The 27,026-nt window shown below is 45.8% G+C and overlaps 1 protein-coding gene across 5 annotated transcripts in view; it reads left to right on the top strand.

The window, feature by feature from the left end:
- The window catches only part of ZBTB7C (zinc finger and BTB domain containing 7C), a 359,497-nt gene that overhangs the window by 317,283 nt on the left and 15,188 nt on the right, over window positions 1–27,026 (top strand). For all 5 annotated transcript variants that reach the window (XM_063959049.1, XM_063959057.1, XM_063959066.1 and 2 more), the window contains one exon: window positions 10,251–11,420. In XM_063959049.1, the coding sequence (XP_063815119.1) occupies window positions 10,251–11,420 (1,170 nt within the window). The remainder of the gene's footprint in view (window positions 1–10,250; window positions 11,421–27,026) is intronic.

Below are 27,026 nucleotides of genomic sequence, written 5' to 3'. Positions count from 1 at the left end.
GTCTCCCCTAAACACATGTACACACACACACACACACACACACACACACACACACACACACACACACACGTTAATTTTTGTTAGGAGCCAATTAACCTACCAGTCAATTAACCTACCAGTATATTTTTGGATTGTGGGAGGAAACCGGATTACCCGGAGGAAACCCACGCAAGTACGGGGAGAATATACAAACTCCACACAGTTAGGACCATGGTGGGAATTGAACCCATGACCTCAGTGCTGTGAGACGGTAATACTTGTATTTGCAAATGAAAGAATGGTTGCAACAATAGTATACTATAATTTACACAAATATTAGAAAAAATGCAACAAAACCGGTAGACACAAAACTAAGAACAATTTACATGTAATAATAAAATATTTTAAAATAGAAGGATTAGCTACTTGCTGGCTTAGCCTTTCCTGCTTCAGGCTTGCTTACATATGGGCACAGGAGTTATCTGAAATACTTTGTGCTGCTGTTACTGACTTCATGTCATTCTAGTCCGCTACATCTGAAATATAAGTGATGTGGGAGCTCTATAAGTGGGATGGATTATCTCTGCTCAGAAAGATATGCAGAAGTAGAGGGGCATGGGGCAAAGGAGGGAAACAATGGAACTGAACATAATGGTGACTTCTGCACAAAATACTTAATAACCCATCCATAAAATCATTATATATTTCTGGTGTTTATATATTCAGTATTTGTGACCGTTCTGTCATTTCTTCCCCACTTGCCCCTGCATGAGTCACCCTAACTGGCCAGCCAATGAGTATTCCCACTCCGCACATCCCGAGCATTAAAGGGCAACTCACACAGACCTTCTCTGTGGGCTTGTACTGATGTTCTTGTCAAAGATAGGGCACATAGTCATTCACGTTGGCCTCGGGCCCGGATGCCGCCCGCTCTAAGGAGACTTGTCCAAGACAAGCAGTCTTTCCTTTCCTGAGGGTGGACTACACCCCTCACTGCAACTTGGCGCTGATTAATCAATCACCTCACCCAGTCTGGCAACACAGTGGGACCTCATCGCTGGATTGGGGAAGAACTACACATGCAGACGTTATATTTGTCTTTTTATTTGGGCTACACCTAAAGAGTGTCACTCTTGCCATAACAATGTATGGACTTCTTTGCAGATGTTTGGCACATTCGTTTTTTTAATGTTGTGTCAGTTACTCATAATGCAGAGTGCGGGAGCTTCTTGGGGAAACTTAAACCACGGCAAAGACATACCACATAGTCCAGTTGGGCAAGTTGTATGATAAAGGGCATTTAAAGAAGACATTTGATAACAGCTTCCTGCATCGCCCGCTGCGCCCACTAGTGTTCAGATTATTCCAAAATACCTTCTGTAACTAAAATATGTATCATGGGGCAGTATACAGTGGAAGAGGCAAGCATATGGTATCACAGGCCAGTACGAAGCAGGACATGGTATAGAGCTGCAGCAGTAGTCTAAGCATAGACATCACAAGACCCAAGACCCTTACATAGAAGGATCCTGAAGAGGTCTATACCCCTATATGCAGTGGTGCAAGTATGCGGGTACGCTCGGGTACGGAGTACCCTTAAGAATTTGGCAGCGGGTACCACCTGCCACACACTTTGCCATTACCACAATTATAAGTGCCACAAAGCAACAAGACCATGGTGCTTGGCAGCATGACGGATCCTCCCACTTTGTCAGGGTTACTGGGAGTGCAGCAGTGGCTGTATTTTCCTGTTATAATGGAGACATTACTATTTATTGTCATTAAATTGGGGACATTACTATATATTTCTATTATACTGGATGTATCACTATATATTTCTATTATACTGGAGGCATTACTATATATTTTTAGCCTTGCCTCCAGAATCCCCCAAAAAAGGGGCTGAGTCATGTGGCCATGTCGCTAGTGTCATGTAGCCACTCCCACTAGCAGCATGTGGCCACGCCCCACCACAACTCATGACCACGCCCGTTTTTTGACACTCAGTACCCATAAGAAAATATTTCTACTTGCACCATTGCCTATATGTACGGCTGCTGTGCCCCCGGCTGTAATCGCATGGAATTCCAGCATTAATACAGAACTTCAGTATTAAGTCGCACTGTCAGCGTACACGGGGCGCGTCTGCGATGAAGCAACCTGTGGCAGCTGTCTCAGGAAACAAGTTCTGAATGGCATCAAACTAAAGTAGATCATTTAAAAAAATACATCATAAATGTCTAAATCATTGGTGGGTGTAATGCTATGTACACATTATGCGAGCCCATATGATACAATATCGTATGATATTGTATAAGATATCATATCAGATCGGATCGTGTGTACACACTACAAACGATGTCAAACGATGTCTAGAAACAAAGGGGGACATTTACTAAGCAGTGATAAAAGTGGAGAAGTGAGCCAGTGGAGAAGTTGCTCATGGCAACCAATCAGCTGCTCTGTATACTTTTATAGTATGCAAATTATAAATGTTTCATCAATGCTGATTTGTTGCCATGGGTAACTTCTCCACTGGTTTACTTCTCTTCTTTTATCACTGCTTAGTAAATGTCCCCCAAAGTCATCACTGGAGTTCAAAACCACACAATATCACTTCATCAAGACTGCATGCAGTCCAAAGTACGACGCTGCATGCGATCCGTGGGAGTGCGCATCATACGTCGGATCATGTATACTTATTATGCAATATCATTTAGGACTGAACAATATCGTTCACATTGTGACCGATATTGCATAATGTATATGGGCCAAAACACTGCTTAAATGTTACAATATTTGACATTTAAAGTCAACAGAACTTATACAAATGTTTCTGGTAGTTTGTATAAGTGATGAGATAGACGTTATTTCCATCGCTACCTTGTCCGCCAATGCAAGTATAATTTGGATGGTTGATGCACCAAGCAGTAAAAAGAATAGAGAAGTGCACCAAAGGAGAACTGCTGTCCTGGGATGCAATGTAGTGCGGCTCGCTTATTCCGTTGCAGTTGTGTACAGTATTTTTCTTATGTAAAGCCAAAAGATCTGCGCTAAAAATATCAGATGAGAAATAATAAACAGATATAAAATTCAAGCTTCTGAAGAATCAATAATCAAATATTTTTCCCCAGTATTATATATAAATAAATATGTTAAAATTATTAACAATTCAGTGTAACTAATATAAAAAATGAGGCAACTGTAGTAAACAAAGTGGGTCCATGTCGCCAGTGTAGAGTATCAGTGGCAATATCGGGGATATTACATTAGCTGCAGGTTTACCCCATGGCTAATTGCTGAGCAAGACCTATTCAATTAGCGGGGATTACCCCGCTTGTGAATCTTCGATGTTTGGCTGAAAGTTGCAGCTTCATGAGCTGTGAGGTAAACTCCGTGAAAAAATGGAAAACTTGGGGTTCACGCATGGGTAAAACCCATTAATTCTGCAGTTTACACAAAATCAGTGAGTTTACTCGTGGTAATCCCAAATTTTGGGTGCGGGGAAAAAGGCTATTTAATTGTATAGCCTTTCACTGCGCTGCAAGGATTTTAGCAGGGTAATTGAATATCCCTCTTAATGTAGTCCTATAAGCAATCTTAACTGCATAGGTAGCCCTGTAATGCTATAATATCTCTCATATGAATGAATGGAATTAACGTGTCTCATAATGCTAGTGTAGTTTCTTCATAAGTGTAAATTCCAACCAGAGAATTTTTCATATGTTTCTGATTTTAAATGACAGACGTAGCTTTTTCCAAAGTTCCAAAGCTTGTTCTAAAGTTATCAACATTTATTCAAATAGTTGGGGTCGATATCCTGGCGGTTGGGATGCCGGCGGTTAAAAATACCGACCGCTGCATCCCAACGGTGAGAATCCCTACAGAGGGAAGGTAAGTATAGTTACCTTTTCCCCCATGGCTCCCTAACATCAACAATCTCTTCCCACACCCTTAACCTAACCCTTCCCCCTTCCCCGCAACCTAACCCTTACCCTCCCCGGTGGTGCCTAAACCTAGTGTAGCGGGCAAATATGCCTCCTAGCAACCCTTACTGTACTAATTCACACATTGATTTACTTTTCCCTGCTGCACATTGATTATACCCGCCCCGCTGACCCATTACCTGCAGTAATACTCCTCAGTTCCGCAATACAATACAGTGGGGGTCATTCCGACCCGATCGCTCGCTGCAGTTTCTCGCAGCGCAGCGATCGGGTCGGAACTGCGCGGGCGCATGGCAGTCGTCGTTGCCTAGCGATCGCCTCTGAGGCAGAGGCGGTCGCTGGGCGGGAGGGGGCTGGACGGCGGCGTTAAGCCGGCATTTAGGGGGCGCGGTCCGGCCAACGCAGGCGTGGCCGGACCGTTGGGGGGGGAGGGCCGCGGCGGCTGCGTGACGTCAAACGCAGCCGCTGCGGGCCGGGGAGCGACGAGTAGCCTCCGGCCAGCACGCTAAAGCTGCGCTGGCCGGGAGCTACTCTTGAAGTGCAAAGGCATCGCCACTGTGTGATGCCTTTACACTTCTGCGGGGGGGGGGGGGGGGGGGGGCGGCACTGACATATGCGGGGCGGGCTAGCCCTGTGCTGGGCGTCCCCCCGCATGTCAGTGTGAATGATCGTAGCTGTGCTAAATTTAGCGCAGCTATGATCAACTCGGAATGACCCCCAATGTCTGTTTATACCGAATGACCGCTTCATCCCAAATACAAACTAACAAACATACTATCTGCATTGTGGGTAATACAGAAGCAGCTTTCAAACCTGCACCTTTGTGGCCTGATTCAGAAATGCCACACACAGTTAGCTGATGGTGTAAGTCTGCGCAAGCGAAGGGGGCTAAGCGGGCACAGGCGTGCCGCAGTCGTGTTGCTAAAGGCGACAGCTTCCCAAGATGCACTGTGGCTCACACAGGAGGAGACCATACACAGACGGACTGTACATGCCATAGGGCTTGGGCAAGTTGCTTTGTGCATCTGTCGCCAGACACTGCAAGTGGGCTACTCAGTATTTAGAAAAACGTGTGTGTCCGACTCACAATCAGGATTTTAATGTTGAAACAATTATCACAGATATCATTTCACTTTTCTTTTTTTTTTTAATTCTGTCTCCTCTACACAATCGTTCCACCTCAGGGTGTTCATGACACGCTCCCCTTTTCAGCTGTGTTGCCTGTGTTCCAGTTATGGACGTCCTCTCCTAATTACACCTCTGTGTGTCATAATTACACCTGTGTGTGTCACAGAACAATGCATGTGGATATGTGCGACACCCTTGTCACTGAAATGCACTAAGTGATAGTGTCACCTGCCCTTCCTACCTATATCCACTACCACTTTAGTGCCAGGGGTGTCCACCCTGAAATGACAGCAGAAGACCCCACAGTGAGTAAATGCTCTCAGCTCCGAAATAGTGAAATGACGAGTATGGTGAAATGCGTGACATGGTGAAATGCGTTCCTTATTTCTCCCTTGGTCTGTCCTGGGCTGTTTCTATTTCTGGGAATCTCGCAGGTCTGGCTATCCAATGAAAATATACTCACTTAAAAACTACCTCATAATCATTTTTTTTATATCAGTTTATTGACTGATTAATGCAAATGATTGATTGGTTGCTATGGGATACTGCATGTATCGTTTGCAACCATTTTTTAGTAAATATACCCTTTAAAACTCCACTGAAATAAATGATTCCATTCCTTTTGGATTTTCACAAAGTGAAAATCCAGTTTCTTCTGAGCACTTTTGCAAAGTACAAATCCGCCGTCTAATGCATAGTCTACAAAACCCACTTCCAGGATAAGTGGCAGGTGGGTGAGCTTCTCCAGCAAACATGCGGCAGCTGCTGAGACCTCACTCCCTCTTCCAGCTTGCAAGGAAGTTCTTATTGAGAACCACGTGATTGTGTTGTATGTATCTGTAATTTTCCTCAAAAAGAAAATAGTGCCAGCCCCCCAACCTCCCCGCCCAGCACATTGAGAAGACAACATAAGCCCCTGTGGGGTTAACTGTCCAGACAGAGTGGTCCTGAGCGGCTCTGGGATGTAGGTAGCCGCCCAAGCAGCTGGGGTGTGATACCAACACGTCTCTTTTCCCATGGCCCTGGGCTTCCTGCTCCCACAAACTAAACATTGTGGAGTTGCCTTCTGGGTGTGTGGGAGTGAGAGGTGGGCAGAGATAGCGACAAGGTCCCTGTTTTTGCATTCATCTTCCATGAGGAAAGAGGAAGCCATCGCAGCATGCAAAATTCCACTGTGTAACTTACAGGCTGATATAAGATCACAGCCCGGGAGGCCTGGGAGCTAGCTTGCAATGCAAAACACATGAGGGCAGAGGTCATATACGATAAGAAGACATTGGGATGCACCCCTGTCAGGGGACACAGACGTTCCCTTTCCCTGATGAATCCGGCGTTTCTATAGAACATGTCCAACTAAAATATGTATTTCTGTAAAAATGACAAACTCCTGTGCTATACACAGCAAAGGACAGGGACATACCTAACAGACACATATAGGAGGTATACAAACCCTGCTCAGAAGCAGAACTGAGGCCTGAAGGGAGGTCTGCGAGGGGGTCATCTAAACACAGGCAGCCCCCGCACACATATGGGGAAGAATCCGAGGAACACATGACTCCTACTAACTGTGGGCTGCTCTACAATCTGTCCTACCCAGTCCATAATAATAATTTTATTTATATAACGCTTTTCTACAAAAGGACTCAAGATGCTTAGAAACCATGAACATAAAGGAAAGGATTAGATTGGCAGCCATTTTGGATAATACATTCTGTCCATGAAGTTACAAGGTGAGGCAGCCATCTGTAGGTGACACTGGGCGGAATAGGCAATCCTTCAGTGCCCTTTCCCGGAAAATTTGATGTACTGTAGAGCCGCAGTTTAATTTCTATGAATGTACCCCTTTCTTCCCAATAATAGTACTTTGGTGGTGGTACCTTCCATGAGTCTGAGGTTCCGGCACTCATATGTAGTCAGGAGTTTAAAGTTCTAGCACTCACTTGTAGCCAGGAGTCTAAGGTTCTGGCACTCATATGTAGTCAGGAGTGTGAGGTTCCGGCACTCACATGTAGCCAGGAGTCTAAAGTTCTGGTACTCACATGTATCAGATTGTCTAAGGTTCCAGCGCTCACATGTAGTCATGAGTCTGAGGTTCCACCACTCACATGTAGCTAGGAGTCTGAGGATCCGGCACTCACATATAGCAGCTAGTCTAAGGTTCCGACACTCACATGTAGCTAGGAGTCTAAGGTTCTGGCACTCATATGTAGTCAGGAGTCTGAGGTTCCGGCACTCACATATAGCTATGAGTCTAAGGTTTCAGCACTCATATGTAGTCAGGAGTCTGAGGTTCCGGCACTCACATATAGCCAGGAGACTGAGGTTCTGATACTCACATGTAGCAGAGAGGCTAAGGTTTCAGTACTCACATGTAGCCAGGAGTGTGAGGTTCCGGCACTCACATGTAGCCAGGAGTCTAAAGTTCTGGTACTCACATGTAGCAGATTGTCTAAGGTTCCAGCGCTCACATGTAGCCATGAGTCTGAGGTTCCACCACTCACATGTAGCTAGGAGTCTGAGGATCCGGCACTCACATATAGCAGCTAGTCTAAGGTTCCGACACTCACATGTAGCTAGGAGTCTAAGGTTCTGGCACTCATATGTAGCAGAGAGTCTAAAGTTCTGGCACTCACATGTTATCAAGATTCTAAGGTTCTGGAATGTACACAGGAATCTGAGGTTCCAGTACTCACATGTAGCTGGGTTCCGAAGGTCCCGATGCTCACATGTAGCCCCCTTTAAATAAGCCTCATATTAAAGCTTGCACCAAGTGTAAGGACTGCATACAGTATGGAAGAGCACATGTAAGCATATTCTTCTTACAATATGGGGATTATTTACTATTTTTATCTATTATTTCCCCAAATGATAATTAAATGCTTTCTACGCTGTGCTATTAACTAGTAACACACCAGCCCCAGGAGACGCCCACACAGAAGTGTGAGAGAGAATTGATGTGCTCCAGTGCAGCCAATGGGGGTTAGCAGTTGGGCAAAACCATGTGCACTGCAGGGGGGGCAGATGTAACATGTGCAGAGAGAGTTAGATTTGGGTGTGGTGTGTTCAATCTGTAATCTAAATTGCAGTGTCAAAATAAAGCAGCCAGTATTTACCCTGCACAGAAACAAAATAACCCACCCAAATCTAACTCTCTCTGCAAATGTGATATCTGCCCCCCCTGCAGTGCACATGGTTTTGCCCAACTGCTAAAAAATTTCCTGCTGCGATCAACTTGGAATTACCCCTAAATTCCTGATGTGATCAAATTGGAATTACCCACAATGTCTGTATGAATGTGGCCTGGCAGTGAGAACGGGGAAAGCAGTCGCAGATATCTGTGATGGCAGCTGAGGGCGGCCCGCTGAGGACTGCAATACAGGACTTTGATAAGAGAGGGGCAAACCACCCAAATTGTCCATTTTCAATATCACTTATAATCACAAAATAATCTGGAATTCCAGTTTCGGAAAAAGCATAATAAAGAGCCCTCAATGTGCTCCAGACATCAGATTCACCAATAACACACAAACTGCAAAACACCTGATTCAGAGCCGTACGCAATCCGCACACAGATGTTCACATAGTTGCTGAGTGATTATTTGCAACTGCGCAAATATTTCTGAAAACCCCTGTGATTACCATATGTGTGGCTCTTCAGCTGTTGTGGAACTACAAGTCCCAGCATGCCCTGCCACAGTTTTAGCATTCACTAATAACAAATCTGTGGCAGGGCATGCTGGGATTTGTAGTTTCACAGCAGCTGGAGAGCCACAGGTTGGCCAGGCCTGCCATATGCAGTAGAGCCAGTTGAGTTCAATTCCTTTTTTTTTTTTTTTTTTTTTACATTTCTGAAAACCCCTACGATGCATGTGTTACACAGCACAGGTGCATATATTTACCCAATATCAGGTTTTACACCCGATAAATAGAATTTATTATCACAGCAATATGCAATGAACATTTGCAGGAATGTGCTAGCAGTCACATCTGGGACCGGGTCTCTGAAAGGCCCCCGATCCTGCGATGAAAAAAGAAGTGAAATGATCGCAACAGCAACCATTTAATTTCTGTATTGTAAACCTGGGATGCGCGGTCTGCACCCGGTAACTTTTGCAAAACAGCAGCATTCCGGAGCTTGTTAAATCCGGCAGCACTGCAGCCCCCCCAGAGAAACCTATGACCTATGAGGGCTGCACTTGCAACGAGAATGGAGGGACTTGCCTATGTTTCCGGAATGGCCGGGAAGCTCCCGAAAATCGGGTGGACCTCCTGCCCCCCCCCCCCCCGAAAGGTGGGCAAGTCCACGCTTTCACTGCCAGTCCCTCCGCATCCCCCCCCTTCCTTGGCCGCCCACAGCAGAGAACAAGTGGGCGGTCTGAGGGGATCCGATGACGCTATTCACGCTGAATCGTGTCATTGTAGCTCCGCCCTCGCTATACAGTGCTTATTTTCTCAGCACTGTATAGAAGGGGGCGGGGACATGATGACACAATAGTGATGCCACGCCCCAGACTGCCCACTTTCCTGCCGGCCACACCCCCAGACAGCCCACCATGCCTCCTGGCCACGCCCCAAACAGTCCATCTTGCCGCCGGCCACGCCCCCATGCACCTACAATGCTGCCTCCTCCCGGAGGAGGGGGCAGCAAATTAAGCAAGTATGCAGCAGGTATCCCTCCATAATACATCCGGGGGATACTTAATATTTGCAATTACCTCGCATTCTCTCCGTAGTTTCACGCGTCTCCTGGCTTTTAGCCATTGCAGAGAGAGGAACAGTGGAGCCCCAGGGGAAGACAGCTGCATGGGGCAGCCATTGGGGCTCCAGTAAGTGGTTTGCCCGATACTGCGCGACATTAAATGAAAGCTCTGTTGATATAACCTATTTTCTCATTCACAGGGGTCAATATGTTGACACAAACGGAGAGATAAAAGAAACATTTTAATGATGTATAATCCATAATGTAATGGAATTATTTGGGGAGTGTCTCACTTGACATGGCACCTAGTCAACTGAGTGATTCCATTTTGGCCTCACCAAGAATTCTTTAGCCAGATCTCAAACGGTCTAAGGTCTAAAGTGTACTGAAATAATATTTGAGGACGAAGAACGAGTCCTCTCTCTAGAACATAAATATTGGTTTATTTTATTTTATTTTGCCCCCAGACTAATCTCCCAATTTCTGCTCTGTTTCAGGACCACTTATGAGAACATGGCCGGTGGCGATGAGGATTTAATCGGCATTCCATTTCCTAACCACAGCAGTGACATCCTATGTGGACTGAACCAGCAGAGACACGATGGGTTACTCTGTGACGTTATCCTCGTCATTCAGGACCAGGAGTATCGGACGCACAGGTCTGTGTTAGCAGCCTGCAGCAAGTATTTTAAAAAGCTTTTCACCACGGGCTCAATGGTGGAGCAGCCGTATATTTATGAAATTGACTTTGTCAAGCCGGAAGCCTTCTCCGCCATCTTAGAATTTGCCTACACATCAACACTCACCATCACAACGTCCAACTTAAAACACATCCTTGATGCGGCTGAGATGTTGGAGATACAGTGCATCATCAATGTGTGTCTGGAAATCCTAGAGACGCCAAGAGATGGGGAGGAAGAGGATGAAGAGAGAGAAGAAGACGATGATGAGGATGACGATGAGGAGGATGAGACAAAAGACTTGGTGAACCAGGAAAACCAAACAAAACTTCAGGAAACCAGTTGCCACCAAAGTTCTCCATCGTCAGATCATCCGGAAGCTGGATACCATGAAACTCAGAGGGACATCCCAACCCATTACTCTTCCACCAACAATTCTTCTGCCCACCAAAGTGCTATAAAAGACTTCTCGATCGAGTCATTGTTAAGTGAAAACCCGTACCCCAAAAACAACATGGTAGACAAAACCCCGACCATCTCTCATTTTGTTCCTGGCTTTTTCCCCCAGCTGTGGAACTCAGATTTGGCCTTTTCACAACTTCAAGAGCAGCAGGTAGACATTGGCCCTCTAGATCTTGTGATCAAGGACAGGAAAATTAAGGAGGAGGAGAATGATGAGATACCAACCCTCCCATTTTCCACTGATTTCTTCAAAGACATGTTTCTAGAACATTCCTCTAAACACTTGGGGCAGATTAAAGCAGAAATGGACTACAGCACCTATCTCAGCTTTCTAAGTGCGGCTCACTTGGGCATGTTTCCACCATGGCCTTTGGAAGAAGAAAGGAAGATAAAGCCAAAGGCCTCTCAACAATGTCCGATATGTCACAAGGTCATCATGGGTGCTGGAAAACTGCCACGGCACATGAGGACGCACACGGGAGAAAAGCCATACATGTGTAGTATATGTGAGGTCCGCTTCACCAGGTGAGAGGATAGCAGATTACTCGGTTCATTCATTGATCATGAATATATATATATATATTAGTGGTTCCCATGCTCGGTCCTCAAAGCATAGCAACAGTTCAGATGTTATACATAGCCATGCTTGAGCACAGATGCTTAAATCAAAATAAATGAGGTACATATTGAGTCACCTGTGCTAAAGTATGGCGAAGAATAAAACTTGGACTGTTACCGTGCCTTGAGGACCGAGGTTGGGAAATACTGATATATCTAATGGTGTTTACAATCCACCGACCTGGAATCTGCTTTTGCAAGCTCATATATTTATTGCTTCCCAAAGTGTAGAAACAAATTCATAACTTTTCCATGGCAACCAATCAGATTTCAGTTATCAGTTCTCTATTGCACTCTAGAAAATGGTAGACAGAATCTGATTGGTTGCCTTCTATGGGTAGTGCCTCCATGTGACTGTTTTCAAAGCTTTAGTAAATCTACCCTAAGATGTTTTAGCTACTTTAAAAGTTCTCCTGTGCTAAAGAGGGTAATATTATAGGGGTCACAGAGAGCAAATACGGGGCCAAGGTCCTGGGGGCGTGGCCTTATGTATGCAGGTGAGACCATGCCTCGCAGCCAGGAGCAAATTTGAGGTCTGATCAGCCAGAGGAGAGTGCTGCCCAGCAATCGACACCCACCGTAGCCTGGGGAGACTCAGATAGAAGCCGCTGACCGATAAGGAAGGCAGGGGGCGGGGGGATGGCAAATCCGCACCCTCTATCAGGCCCTGGGTAATTAGTACCCCTCCTCCGGGCTACTGTATATTATTTACATCTTCAGCTGGGCAAACACATACTGTATAACCAATTCCTATTTACATTTTTTTTACAATATATGTTTATTGTTTTTGTAATATCAACAAAGAAAAACAAACAATATAATTGAAATTTGTGCAATTTACATTTTATTCAAATTAATCTTACAACATTGTAATACAACAATTCAGCCTTCTGCGGGCACAATACTTTCTGCTGCGGGGTACACTGGCTCCACAAGGAATGGACAATGGGGTGTAGAGTAGGATCTTGATCCGAGGCACCAACAGGCTCAAAACTTTGACTGTTCCCAGAATGCATAGCGCCGCCTCCTATATCACCCCGCCTCCCTGCAGAGGAGCTCAGTTTTGTAGTTGCTGCTGCAGTAGCAGGCACTTAACAGAGGGGCTGCTCCAGGCAGCCCTAAGAAGAGCTTTTTTTCTGAGGAAAAAAGTGAAGACTTCAAGGGCAGCAGCAGTGTTACATGTCAGTGGACATTCATGGCTGCAGCTCTGGCTCTCCCCAGCGGCACTGTACAGTCCCGAGCCCTGGTTGCCGGGTTACTACAGCAGGAGGCTCTGGTTTTCTTCTTGTCAGGCACACACGACGGGGGCTCTCCGGGATCGCGTGGCCGCGCTTCGGAAGGTGGTTAATGGGTCCCGCTTGCGGGACCCGGTCTTTATCGCGATCCGGCGCGGTCAGTGGGAGGCGGGCCGCGCGCGCTGGCGGTGGACACTGTGGCAGTACAGGCCCCACTAGATCACCAGGGCATGGGACAGGTCAGGTTTTCTCTATAAACCGTTTTATTAGAGCCCGCAGTACCCGGTGGTTTTGCCAGCAGGGGGATAGAGCTTGGACCTGAAGCCCCTCCCCCAGCCCCAGGGCGCCATTTTCTGCAAATGTTCCCGCCCTGGAGCTGCATGTCTGTCTCTCCCTCACTCCCTGGCAGTGTCTGCGGCGCCATTATCCCTCAGCTCACTGTTCCTGGGAATGCTTGGGCAAATCCTCCTATGTAAAGCCGCCTGGTTGTCAGCGCTGTGACTTTACAAGACACTTAAGTATTCTACCTGCCTTTTTAGACAGTGATAGTTAAGAAAGAGTGCATTTAGTCAGGGTTTCCTAGTACAATCACCCTGTGATATACATCCAGTTCTTACTGTGTACTGTTATATCTATTGTTATATAGCTGTGTAAGCTAGTCCAGTGCAGTATTATTGTTAGTAATAACCTCTGCATTGTACAAACTGTGACTATATGTGTGTGCATTTGATAGCTGAGTGGTGTCCATTTCGTGTCTTTCACTCAACCTGCTATCCCTATATTCTATAACCTGAGGGGGCTTGGTGCGTCAGGTTTTATCTGATATAGGATTTTCACAAAGATATACTGTATTACGTATTTTTCTCTTTGATTTAGTCACCATATCTCTCTTTTATCTCTGCTGGTGCTGACTACACTGCGCAGGGGTTTGGGCTAGAGGTATTGTGCTGCTGACAAATTGTACTGTGTTACCTGATACTGCAAGTTATATCTTGTCTGCTTCTGAGGGTAACGGTTCTGGGGCTGAACACACTGCCGGTGTTGCTGAAGCCGCAGATACCTATGAGGAGAATATAGCAGCTTTGGGCTCTGGTTCTGGGGGCTCCTTGCCCCCCAGTGGGACGGTGGCAACGGGGGCAAATAATGACCCGCCGTGGGCCGCTTTTTCCATGCTTCTGCATACGCTAGTTCATAAATTAACACAGCCTATGGGACCCCCAATGCCGGTACAACCGTGGGCGGACGATTTATCTGCTCAATTAAAGAAGTTGAACCAGTCCCTGACTACTAAAAAGTCTGACCGTCGCTCGCCTACGTCCAAGGGGTCCTCTAAGCGAGCGCTTGTCTCCTCACAATCCACTGCTGTCACTGACACCTCGTCGGATGAAGACCGCACTTACACTGACCCCACAGGTTCTGACTCAGATACGGCTGATGGGGAGGGTGGTTCACATGTGGATGTTCCTGATCTTTTGGAGGCTATTAAGTTAATTTGACAGATTACGGATGATCCCGAGCCATCCGTTCCTCCTATGAAACCAGATAGGTTCAAGTGTCAGAAGGTGATTAAACAAGTTTTACCTCACTCTGACCACCTAATTGATATACGTCAGGAACCCTGGGAAAACCCGGGTACGAAGTTTGTGCCTCAAAAGAAGATGCTGGCTCGCTATCCCCTCGCGCCGGAGCTGACTAAGAATTGGGAAACGCCTCCTCCAGTGGACTCACATGTGGCTAGGATGATGGTTTCCTCAGCTCTACCGGTCACCACCGTCACGTCTCTAAAAGAGCCTACGGATAAACGTGTGGAGGGTTGTCTTAAAGCGATTTACACCCTCACGGGTGCTGCACAAAGGCCCACTATTGCAGCTACTTGGGCTGCAGAGGCCATTGAAGCATGGGCCTTGGAGTTAGATGCTGAAATCTCCTCTGACCATGCTAGACAATTCTTGTCTTATATTGTCTCGTTATATTAAAGAGGCGGCTTCTGATGCCGGTATCCTGACAGCCAAGGCCTCTACTACGTCAGTCCTGGCTCGCCGGATATTGTTGCTGAGATCCTGGTCTGTGGATCTGGACTCTAGAAAAACCCTGGAGGTACTCCCTTTTAAGGGAGATATTCTGTTTGGGGAGGACTTGAATAAGATAGTGGCTGACTTGGCTACTGCCAAAACTGCCTGTCTGCCAAGTACTGCTCCTTCGGCGTCGAAGGCTAAAGGTACTTCTTTTCGCCCCTTTCGTCCTTCAGGTAAAGCAAAAGGTCAGGCGTACAACAAGCAGGCCCGCACTTCCAAACCTGGTAAGCCTAAGCCCAAAAGAGCCTGGGCGGCCCGTCAGCCAGCTTCCAAGACAGATAAGCCTGCCGCATGACGGGGCGGGCCTCCCTCTGGGAGATCCCAGGGTGGGGGGCAGGCTTCTAGGGTATACCCAGGAATGGTTGAAGACCACTTCAGATGCCTGGGTACGGGAAGTCGTCACTCGAGGTTACGCCATAGCCTTCAAAACCCGACCCCCTCATCGATTTTTCCAGACAGATGTCCCGTTGGACAAGACAAAGGCAAACACTCTACATTCGGTGGTACAGACCCTCCTGGATACAGGTGTCGTAGTACAGGTGCCCCTTGCTCAGAAGGGCTGGGGGTACTATTCTCCGCTGTTTTCAGTCCCGAAACCGAATGGGTCCTCCCGGCCCATTCTCAACCTCAAGGTATTGAACAGGATTGTGAAGGTTTCCAAGTTCCGGATGGAAACCCTTTGCTCTATAGTTCTGGCCTTAGAACCTGGGGACTTCATGGTCTCCCTGGATATACAGGATGCTTACCTGCATATTCCTATAACAGTGTCTCATCAGCAATACCTGAGATTTGCAATTGGCAACTGCCATTACCAGTTTCGGGCGTTACCTTTTGGTTTAACAACGGCTCCGCGAGTCTTTACAAAAGTTAGGACCCCACACAGTGCATGTTTTGCAGGTCTCCTCACAGAATCACAAGTGAAATAATTAGCTCCACCTGTGGACGTTTTAAAATGTGTCAGTGAGTAATGACTACACCTGTGCACCTGCTGGGTGACCTGCAAAACATGCACTGTGTGGTGTCTTCAGGACCGAGTTTGAGAACCTGTGCTCTAGACCATACCCACAACCCACAGCATTCCATAGCTCCCAACGTCATACCTCCCAACATGACCCTCTCCAGGAAGGTCAGAAGGCTCTGCTTCTGGACTTTTCTCTTAAATTAGGATTGCCAGCACCTGTGTTGAACAGGTTCGTGGATAAGAAAGGTGTTACAGCACAGGTGAGGGCAATCATACATTAAGAGGGAAGTCCATGAGCAGAGCATTCTGTACCTCCTGGAGAGGGTCATGTTGGGAGATATGGTATTGTGGGGGTGGTTAATCAACAGCATCATCTTGATATTTGGCTACACACACAGGCTCCTGGACCATGGGCTGGAGAACCAAATTAATTGCCGCTGTGAGATTGGAAGGAATAATCTTATTGATCATCTTGAACGGGGGTTATTGTAGGGCAATTTGGTCTTCTAAGGCCACAGATGCTAAAACATGAGCGAAATATAGTGCATGTGAATTGTGAATAATTGTGAAAAAATTAAATAAAGTAAAGTGAATTAAAAAGGCTTAGCCACTGTAATTATGTATTTCTTCACTGTCTCCAATGTTTTAAACAGTGTTTCAGTATTAGTAACAATTTTAGTTGCCAGGTGTCTTGCAATGATACATTTGTATCTGGGAGTGAACAGCTCCAACATATAATTTAATAGTACCACCACTATTTATTTATTACCAGTTATTTATATAGCGCACACATATTCCGCAGCGCTGTACAGAGAATATTTGCCCATTCACATCAGTCCCTGCCCCCCGTGGAGTTTACGATCTATATTCCCTACCACATGTACACACAGACACATTCATACTAGTGTTAATTTTGTTGGGAGCCAATTAACCTACCAGTATATTTTTGGATTGTTGGAGGAAACCGGAGTACCCGGAGGAAACCCACGCAAGTACGGGGAGAATATACAAACTCCACACAGTTAGGTGCATGGTGGGAATCGAACCCATGACCTCAGTGCTGTGAGGCAGTAATGCTAACCATTACACCATCCGTGCTGCCCACCACTATTTGTAATTTTGACTCCGTGTTTCCAGTGTGCGCATCACTGACTAAAATACACTGTATTATTTTTAATGGTGGGCCATGATATAAAGTGCCTACTCTGAATAATGTATTAATATGTTTGCTGCTTGGGGGATTGATGTCCCTGTGCTACTGTCCTAGACGATTAGCTATATGGTGACTTGTGTATGTTGATTCTCTCCTTAAGCTACCCTTATTACTGGCTAACAGAAAATTCACAAACAAATGGGGCTTATTCTCATTATGTAGTGTATTATTTCCTTATGTCACATTTATCATACAGCATTAATTCATAATAGGATAGTTGGTTATTCAGTGTTGTGTATAGCAGGATTTTTAGTGCCACAGTGGATCACTTTTTTGGAACTTTTTTGGAACTCTAATAACACAATGTGTCAGAATACAGTATGACACATATTGGTTTGAATATATGTGACTCTCATATGAATCACTATATCACAAAATATATGTCACGGAATAAGCACGGGGAATAATTAACACCCCTTTTATTTTACAGGGGCATGCACATAGCACGTATGTATGAAATAGCTCACTTATTAATCCCATTACCACATCATTTGCTAATAGAATCTAAAGAAAAGGGAAAGATAGGCCTTCCTGAAGGAACATAAGGTAGTCGGAGCCCAGGAACAGCAAATTCACCAACAGTTATAAATCATCTTCCCACAACGTCTATAAATTATAGAATAAGAGATGAATAAGACACCTAAAATAATTAGACAGGAAAGATAAAGGGAGATTATGACCATAAAGCGTAGATGTAACATCATAAAGCATAGGGATGTAAATATATATATTCATATAAACATCCCCACTACAAAATCAATCCTGAATAGAATAATGGATATATGGTAACATACAGATGAATAATAGGGACATAATTTATGCTCCTTCTCAATATTCGGCTATATTAGATCCCATACAACATTTAATTATAAGGTACTTTACAAAATGGGATAATCTACATTGATTGAAATTATGATATCCAGACAATGGGCTAATCTATTATTATTTCATTCTTGCACTACTATAAAAATATGAATATATTAAAAATCATATAATGAATTAATAGTGGATAGGTCATCATAAAACACAGATGTTGACCATCATGAGGAAAGGAAATTTTCCTGAGGCTACTATGTTTCTGCGAATACAATATTATAATTAGTAATTAAAATATAATCAGAATATTGCATTTTATGTCTAAAAAATACTGATAGGTCACTGGACCTGTCAATCAAAATGATTGACGAATGAGGGACTGAGACAGGGGATATAGTTTCCTCAAACCCGGAAATCGGGTTTCCTATGACTAAGCAAATGCGAAACGATCGTTAGGGGATCGGACGCACTTACTATGTGTCCTTTTAACACTTAGCCTAGCCACTGCTCAATTTATGTTGCCTACCTAGCAAGGGTGCTCTTTTGAGATAAATATTTGTGCCTTTAATTGTAGTTCCTGCCGCCGCGGGTCCTACTGCTCACCGTACGGGAGACGGCCGCTGTACAGTGCACCTAGCCACGCGGGTGGTCTCACACGGGAGAGCCGCGGTCAGCGGCTTTTACCGCTGATATACACTGCGTGAGGGAGCCGAGGGTATTGCTGCACTGGGGCTTCTTAGTATAAGATCTCAGTGTGCCGGCCCTGTAAAACTAACATCTAATGCAATAGCGGCTAAACATTGAGGGGATATATTGTGGTCCCAGCTACATTGTGGATGAACCTGTATGTAGAGCATTATGCGTTATCAGAAATAAAGAAAATATATGTGCTATACACAACACTGAATAACCAACTATCCTATTATGAATTAATGCTGTATGATAAATGTGACATAAGGAAATAATACACTACATAATGAGAATAAGCCCCATTTGTTTGTGAATTTTCTATTAGCCAGTAATAAGGGTAGCTTAAGGAGAGAATCAACATACACAAGTCACCATATAGCTAATCGTCTAGGACAGTAGCACAGGGACATCAATCCCCCAAGCAGCAAACTTATTAATACATTATTCAGAGTAGGCACTTTATATCATGGCCCACCATTAAAAATAATACAGTGTATTTTAGTCAGTGATGCGCACACTGGAAACACGGAGTCAAAATTACAATAGTGGTGGTACTATTAAATTACATGTTGGAGCTGTTCACTCCCAGATACAAATGTATCATTGCAAGACACCTGGCAACTAAAATTGTTACTAATACTGAAACACTGTTTAAAACATTGGAGACAGTGAAGAAATACATAATTACAGTGGCTAAGCCTTTTTAATTCACTTTACTTTATTTAATTTTTTCACAATTATTCACAATTCACATGCACTATATTTCGCTCATGTTTTAGAAATTATATTAAAAGTTATATTTTAGAATCTGTGGTCATCTATCGTAACAGATATTTGACTTTAAGAAAGTATATTAGTCCGCGTGTGCCCACTACAGGGAATCTTCTTACTTCCTTTGAGTTTCTATACTTACGCTATTCCTTGGAGCACCTCCCAATAGATAAAAGGTATATACCTATACTATTGAATATAAGGGAAAGGACATATATTACATACAAAAACATTAAACGTAAATAGGTGTCTGTGCGACTCTTTCTTTACCTAGAAGGCCACAGATGCTGCCAACTGCCCTATAACCGCTGAGACAAAGCGGTATATGCAATTGCGGTCGAATTCCCGAAAATGTCGAAAAACTGGACATTTTCGCCAAAAATAAATAAATTCGACAATGCAATTCAGTACTTTTCGTCAAAAAAACGGACTTTCAAAATTCGACTTTTTGAAATTCGACATTTGACAAATTCGACATTTCTGCAATGGTACTGTTAGGGTCTCCTGCCCTGTGCTGCCACGTCGTCATGGCAACCGGGAGACAAGTGCTAGCGGAGTAACCTGAGAGCAGCTGATACTCCGGTTCGGGTCTTTTGCTGTGCAGTGGTTACAGGCTCTGTGCATGGCAGGGGATCCGGTGCTGGTTTTTGTGCTCACAGTCTGTGAGGTCTGAGTGGGGCGTGGACAGCACCTGCTATATAAGGCCTCCTCTCAGGTTAAGCAGATGCTGCTGAATCTTTGTTGGTTAGTTAGTTCCTGAAAGTTAGCCAGTACTGTGTAGCTTTGTATTTGTTGTTGCTTACTGCATATAGGCCTTGGGATTTGGTACTACACTCTGCCAATCCAGACCTAGCAGTAAGACTGGAGTCAGTCGTTTAACTTGCTGGGGTTCTTTTGCTACTCTGTGAACTTAGCAAGTTTGCGGCTGTATTCTCAGATTTGCCTGCCTAAATCCTGTCTCACTGTGCAAGGTGTTCAGGTGTCAGTTTAGTGGCAGTAAGCTGAACCTGTGCACTGCAAGTGAGGATTAGGATTGTGGAGACTCTCCTTGTGTCTATCATTCCATCTCTGACCAAGGAGTTTACTGCCACACCCGTTGGTAACCCTTTAGGGTTTTGCTGTTGCCCTTAGCAACAGCATTTCGGGTTCTCTACGTATTAAAACACAACATCTTGCTTTTTCCATCTGAGCATTCTTAATACTAGGGAGACACCCAGTTTCTTAGCCTCTGGGCTTCTCTGTTCACTTTGTGTTTATTTTGTTACCCTATCACCTTCTGTGTACGTAATGTCATATTCCCCAGTCTGTCTGTGAGTTCATTTGTTTTGCATCCCTATCTGTTCAGACACCAGTACATTCCTGCAGGCACTGGTGTGCATAACAGTTCAGACACCAGTACATTCCTGCAGGCACTGGTGTGCATAACATATTCAGCAGCCTAATACTCCTGTTGAAATTTTGTGGGAATATGGAGCATACCCCTCAAAATACGTTGCAACAGGTGGTCGATCAGGTGCAGGTCCTGACTCGACAATTTAATGATTTGTCCATTAAAATGCACACCTCCCAGGCCGCTGGCGGAGCTCCCGCAGCAGCAGCACCTTCAGGGGTTAAGGAGCCGAAAGTAAATCTCCCGGATCGTTTTTCTGGAGATCGCTCGCAGTTCTTTTGTTTCAAGGAGAGCTGCAAGCTATACTTTCGGCTTAGGCCTCAGTCTTCTGGGTCGGAGATTCAGCGGGTGGGCATAGTGATTTCCTTGCTACAAGGAGACCCACAGGTCTGGGCATATGGGTTGCAGCCTGACTGTCCGTCGCTTAAAAGTGTTGATGCTTTTTTTACGGCACTGGGCATGTTGTATGATGACCCTGACAAGACGGCCTCAGCCGAGGCTCAGATTTCGATCCTTAAGCAAGGGCGAAGGCCAGTTGAGGTTTACTGTACGGAGTTTCGGAGGTTGGCCCATGATACCCAGTGGAATGACCCAGCCCTGAGACACCAGTACCGAAGAGGTCTTTCTAACCAGATAAAAGACCAACTGGTACAATATCCCTTGCCTGATAGCTTGGATCAGCTCATGCAGTTATCCATCCGGGTGGATAGACGGCTGAGAGAGCGTAGGCTTGAAAGGGAGACCGAGGTTTCCTTCTTTCCCAAGGGAACCTCAGACTCTGAGGAATTTTCCGAAGAGCCTATGCAGATTGGGGCTACCCGCCTCTCCTCGCGTGAGAAGACGCGGAGGAGACAGCAGGGGTTGTGTTTGTACTGTGGGAATAAAGGTCATGTGGTAGTATCATGCCCAGAAAAGCCGGAAAACTTCAGGGCCTGAGGGTGATGGGAAATATCCTGTCAGGCCAGAAGTCAGAATTTCCCAAGAAGACTTTTATCATTCCGGTGACCTTGAAGATCCTCGGTCAAACTGTCAAGACTGAGGCCTTTGTGGACAGTGGGGCCGACGGGGTTTTTATGGACCGCCAATTCGCCCTGAAACACTCTGTTCCCTTAGTACCCTTGGCATCGGAAATTGAGATTTGTGGGTTAAACGGGGAACCATTATCCCAAGGTAAAATTACCTCTTGCACTAGCCAGATTTCTTTGTTTATTGGAGCCACACACTCTGAAAAATTGTCCTTTTATGTGACTGTCTGTACTTTTGCCCCATTGGTGTTGGGGTTACCATGGTTAAGGGCCCACAATCCTCAATTTGACTGGGTCTCTGGGGAGATTCTTAGTTGGGGTACTGATTGTTTCAGGAGTTGCTTGAGCCTTCCAGTCAGGCTCTCGCAGCTAAGTTTGCCAGGATTGCCAGGGTGTTATGCAGATTTTGCGGACGTGTTCTCCAAAAAAGTTGCAGAGGTACTACCTCCCCATCGCCCCTATGACTGTGCCATTGATTTGTTGCCAAATGCTAAGCTTCCCAAGAGCAGGTTGTACTCCCTGTCACGTCCTGAGACTCAGGCTATGGCAGAGTACATTCAGGAGAACTTGGCTAAGGGATTTATCAGACCTTCACAGTCTCCAGTTGGGTCGGGGTTCTTCTTCGTGGGTAAAAAGGACGGTTCATTGCGACCCTGCATCGACTTCAGGGAATTGAACCGTATCACGATTAAAAACTCATACCCACTGCCTCTCATTTCGGTCTTGTTTGACCAGCTTCGTACTGCCACCATTTTTTCTAAGATTGACCTACGCGGGGCGTACAATCTAATCCGAATAAGAGAGGGGGATGAATGGAAGACTGCCTTTAATACCCACTCAGGGCATTATGAATATTTGGTGATGCCTTTTGGGCTCTGTAATGCCCCGGCAGTCTTCCAGGATTTCATGAACGATGTACTCAGGGAATATTTGGATAGATTCTTAGTTGTATACTTAGATGACATCCTAATCTTCTCCCATTCCCTGGAGGAACATCGGAAGCATGTACGCTTAGTCCTCCAGAAACTCAGAGACCACCGGCTTGGGGCGAAGCTGGAGAAGTGCAAATTTGAAGTCCAGCAAATCGCATTTCTAGGATATATTATATCCCCAGAAGGTTTCCAAATGGAGGGTTCCAAGGTACAGGCAGTCCTGGATTGGGTGCAGCCCACTAGTTTGAAGGCGCTTCAGCGTTTCCTGGGCTTTGCGAATTTTTATAGACGATTTATCGCTGGATTTTCGTCTATAGTGGCGCCCTTGGTGGCACTCACTAAGAAAGGGGCGGATGTTGCTCACTGGTCTTGTGAGGCTAAAGCGGCTTTTGCCCGTCTCAAAAGGGCATTTGTATCGGCCAAGGTGCTGCGACACCCAGATCCAGAGCGTCCTTTTGTGGTGGAGGTGGATGCCTCTGAGATGGATATTGGGGCAGTGCTCTCTCAGATGGGAGTGTCTGATAATCGCCTTCATCCCTGTGCTTACTTTTCCCGTAAATTTTCGCCTGCCGAGATGAATTATGACGTGGGTAACCGGGAATTGTTGGCTATTAAGGATGCACTCGAGGAGTGGAGACACTGGCTTGAGGGGGCTAAGTTTGTGGTCTCAATTCTCACCGACCATAAGAATCTGGCATATTTAGAGTCAGCGAAGCATCTCAATGCCAGGCAGGCACGATGGGCTTTGTTTTTTGCTCGCTTTAATTTTTTGATAACATATCGCCCTGGGTCAAAAAACATCAAGGCTGATGCGCTCTCGCAGAGTTTTGCTCCAATCCAGGAGACCACCGAGGAGCCGTTGCCCATTGTGTCCCCATCATGTATTAAAGTGGGCATTACCCAGGACCTCTTATCATTAGTCCTTAGAGCACAGGAGCAGGCTCCTCCAGACCTTCCGGTAGGTCTTTTGTTTGTGCCTCCTAGGTTAAGACAGCGAGTGTTCCTGGAATTCCATGCCAAGAAGTCGGCAGGTCACCCGGGTATTGCCAGAACTCGGGAGTTGCTATCTAGGGCGGTGTGGTGGCCCTCGGTGGCTAAGGATGTGGATCAGTGGGTTCGGGCATGTGACATCTGTGCCCGAAATAAGACTCCTAGAGGGGTTCCTGTTGGCCCATTACATCCACTCTCTATCCCATCTAAGCCATGGACCCACATTTCAATGGATTTTGTGGTGGACTTGCCCAAATCCTCGGGGATGACAGCCATCTGGGTTGTCGTTGACAGGTTTTCGAAGATGGCGCACTTCGTTCCACTGGTTGGGCTGCCATCGGCCAGACGCCTGTCTGAATTATTTATGCTGCATGTTGTGCGTCTCCACGGGTTGCCACTTGATGTGGTCTCTGACCGCGGATCTCAGTTTGTGGCCAAATTCTGGAGGGCATTTTGTTCCGATCTCCAGATTTCTGTCAGCTTGTCGTCAGGCTACCATCCGCAGTCTAATGGGCAGACTGAAAGGGTGAACCAGTCCTTGGAGCAGTTCCTCAGGTGTTATGTCTCCAAGTGTCAGACTGACTGGGTTGCTCATCTGTCCATGGCGGAGTTTGCCTATAACAACGCGGCTCACTCTGCTACAGGGATCTCTCCCTTCCTTTGTGTCTATGGGCATCATCCTAAGGCCAATTCTTTTGACCCCCTGGACTCCACGCCTGGTGGTTCCTCTGTGGTTTCGGTCCTTAGAGGTATTTGGAGGAAAGTGAAGAAAGCCCTTGTGTCTGTGTCATTAGTGACCAAAAGGGTTTTTGATAAGCGGAAAAGACCCTGCAGCTTCAAATTAGGAGACTTCGTCTGGTTGTCTACCAAGAATTTGAAGTTGAGACAGCCATCTCATAAGTTAGGCCCCCGGTTCATCGGCCCTTATAAGATCACCAGGGTTATCAATCCGGTGGCATTTCAGTTAGATCTGCCCCGTTCTTTGGGTATCAATAAAACATTTCATTGTTCCCTTTTAAAACGGGCGATTAGTAATCCTTCTTCCAGTGGAAGACCTTCCCCTCTTCTGATACGTGGCCAGAGGGAGTTTGTTGTTGAAAGGATTCTTGACTCCAAGATGGTTCGGGGTCGGCTGTCATTTTTGGTGCACTGGAAGGGGTATGGCCCGGAGGAGCGGTCGTGGGTGCGCAGTTGGGATCTTCATGCCCCCAGACTGATACGCTCTTTCTTCTCGCAGTTCCCCGATAAACCCGGTGGTAGGGGTTCTTTGACCCCTCGTCAGAGGGGGGGTACTGTTAGGGTCTCCTGCCCTGTGCTGCCACGTCGTCATGGCAACCGGGAGACAAGTGCTAGCGGAGTAACCTGAGAGCAGCTGATACTCCGGTTCGGGTCTTTTGCTGTGCAGTGGTTACAGGCTCTGTGCATGGCAGGGGATCCGGTGCTGGTTTTTGTGCTCACAGTCTGTGAGGTCTGAGTGGGGCGTGGACAGCACCTGCTATATAAGGCCTCTTCTCAGGTTAAGCAGATGCTGCTGAATCTTTGTTGGTTAGTTAGTTCCTGAAAGTTAGCCAGTACTGTGTAGCTTTGTATTTGTTGTTGCTTACTGCATATAGGCCTTGGGATTTGGTACTACACTCTGCCAATCCAGACCTAGCAGTAAGACTGGAGTCAGTCATTTAACTTGCTGGGGTTCTTTTGCTACTCTGTGAACTTAGCAAGTTTGCGGCTGTATTCTCAGATTTGCCTGCCTAAATCCTGTCTCACTGTGCAAGGTGTATAGGTGTCAGTTTAGTGGCAGTAAGCTGAACCTGTGCACTGCAAGTGAGGATTAGGATTGTGGAGACTCTCCTTGTGTCTATCATTCCATCTCTGACCAAGGAGTTTACTGCCACACCCGTTGGTAACCCTTTAGGGTTTTGCTGTTGCCCTTAGCAACAGCATTTCGGGTTCTCTACGTATTAAAACACAACATCTTGCTTTTTCCATCTGAGCATTCTTAATACTAGGGAGACACCCAGTTTCTTAGCCTCTGGGCTTCTCTGTTCACTTTGTGTTTATTTTGTTACCCTATCACCTTCTGTGTACGTAATGTCATATTCCCCAGTCTGTCTGTGAGTTCATTTGTTTTGCATCCCTATCTGTTCAGACACCAGTACATTCCTGCAGGCACTGGTGTGCATAACAGTTCAGACACCAGTACATTCCTGCAGGCACTGGTGTGCATAACAGGTACAAATGCGGCAATTCGACAAAAGTATATTCAATTGAAGATTGTAAATTCGACAACAGTGCTTTTAGACAGTAAATTCGTCATTTTCAATCCGCCACACTTTGCTGGCGGAATCTAATAATTTTTTTTAAAAACATGTTTTTTTTTGTGTTTTTTTTTATTGGTAATAGCATATCTATTTATATTAGAAGGGATTAGGTACTTGGTTTGTCTATTTTGGAGGCACAAGTATTATTTATATATTTTAAAAAATATAATTTTTTTTATTTTTATTTTTTTAAATGGAATGGTAAAAATCAGCAAAAAAAAAATGCGTGGGGTCCCCCCTCCTACGCATAACCAGCCTCGGGCTCTTCGAGCCGGTCCTGGTTCTAAAAATCCGGGGAAAAAACTGACATGGGATCCCCCGTATTTTTAAAACCAGCACCGGGCTCTGCGCCTGGTGCTGGTGCAAAAAATACGGGGGACAAAAAGCGTAGGGGTCCCCCGTATTTTTTACACCAGCATCGGGCTCCACTAGCTGGGTAGATAATGCCACAGCCGGGGGTCACTTTTATACAGCGCCCTGCGTCCGTGGCATTAAATACGCAACTAGTCACCCCTGGCCGGGGTACCCTGGAGGAGTGGGGACCCCTTCAATCAAGGCCCCCCCCCCTCCAGCCACCCAAGGGCCAGGGGTGAAGCCCGAGGCTGTCCCCCCCATCCAAGGGCTGCGGATGGGGGGCTGATAACCTTCTGAAAATTGAAAGAATATTGTTTTTTTCCAGTAGTACTACAAGTCCCAGCAAGCCTCCCCCGCAAGCTGGTACTTGGAGAACCACAAGTACCAGCATGCGGGAGAAAAACGGGCCCGCTGGTACCTGTAGTTCTACTGAAAAAAAAATACCCAAATAAAAACAGGACACGCACACCGTGAGAGTAAAACTTTATTTCACACATGTCGACATACACATACTTACCTATGTTCACACGCCGACCTCTGTCCACTTGTCCAAGTAGAATCCACGGTGTACCTGAAAATAAAATTATACTCACCTGATCCAGTGTCCTGTGGTCTTTTATTATAATCCACGTACTTGGCAAAAAAAAAACGAACACCCGGACGAGGCGGACTGAAAGGGGTCCCATGTTTACACATGGGACCCCTTTCCCCGAGTGCAGAGACCCCCCGTGACTGCTGTCACA

This window comes from Pseudophryne corroboree, chromosome 1 (assembly GCF_028390025.1).
Source record: "Pseudophryne corroboree isolate aPseCor3 chromosome 1, aPseCor3.hap2, whole genome shotgun sequence".
NCBI classification, from domain to species: domain Eukaryota; kingdom Metazoa; phylum Chordata; class Amphibia; order Anura; family Myobatrachidae; genus Pseudophryne; species Pseudophryne corroboree.
Note: the sequence above shows the minus strand (reverse complement) of the source record. Positions and strands in the feature narration are given on the sequence as shown.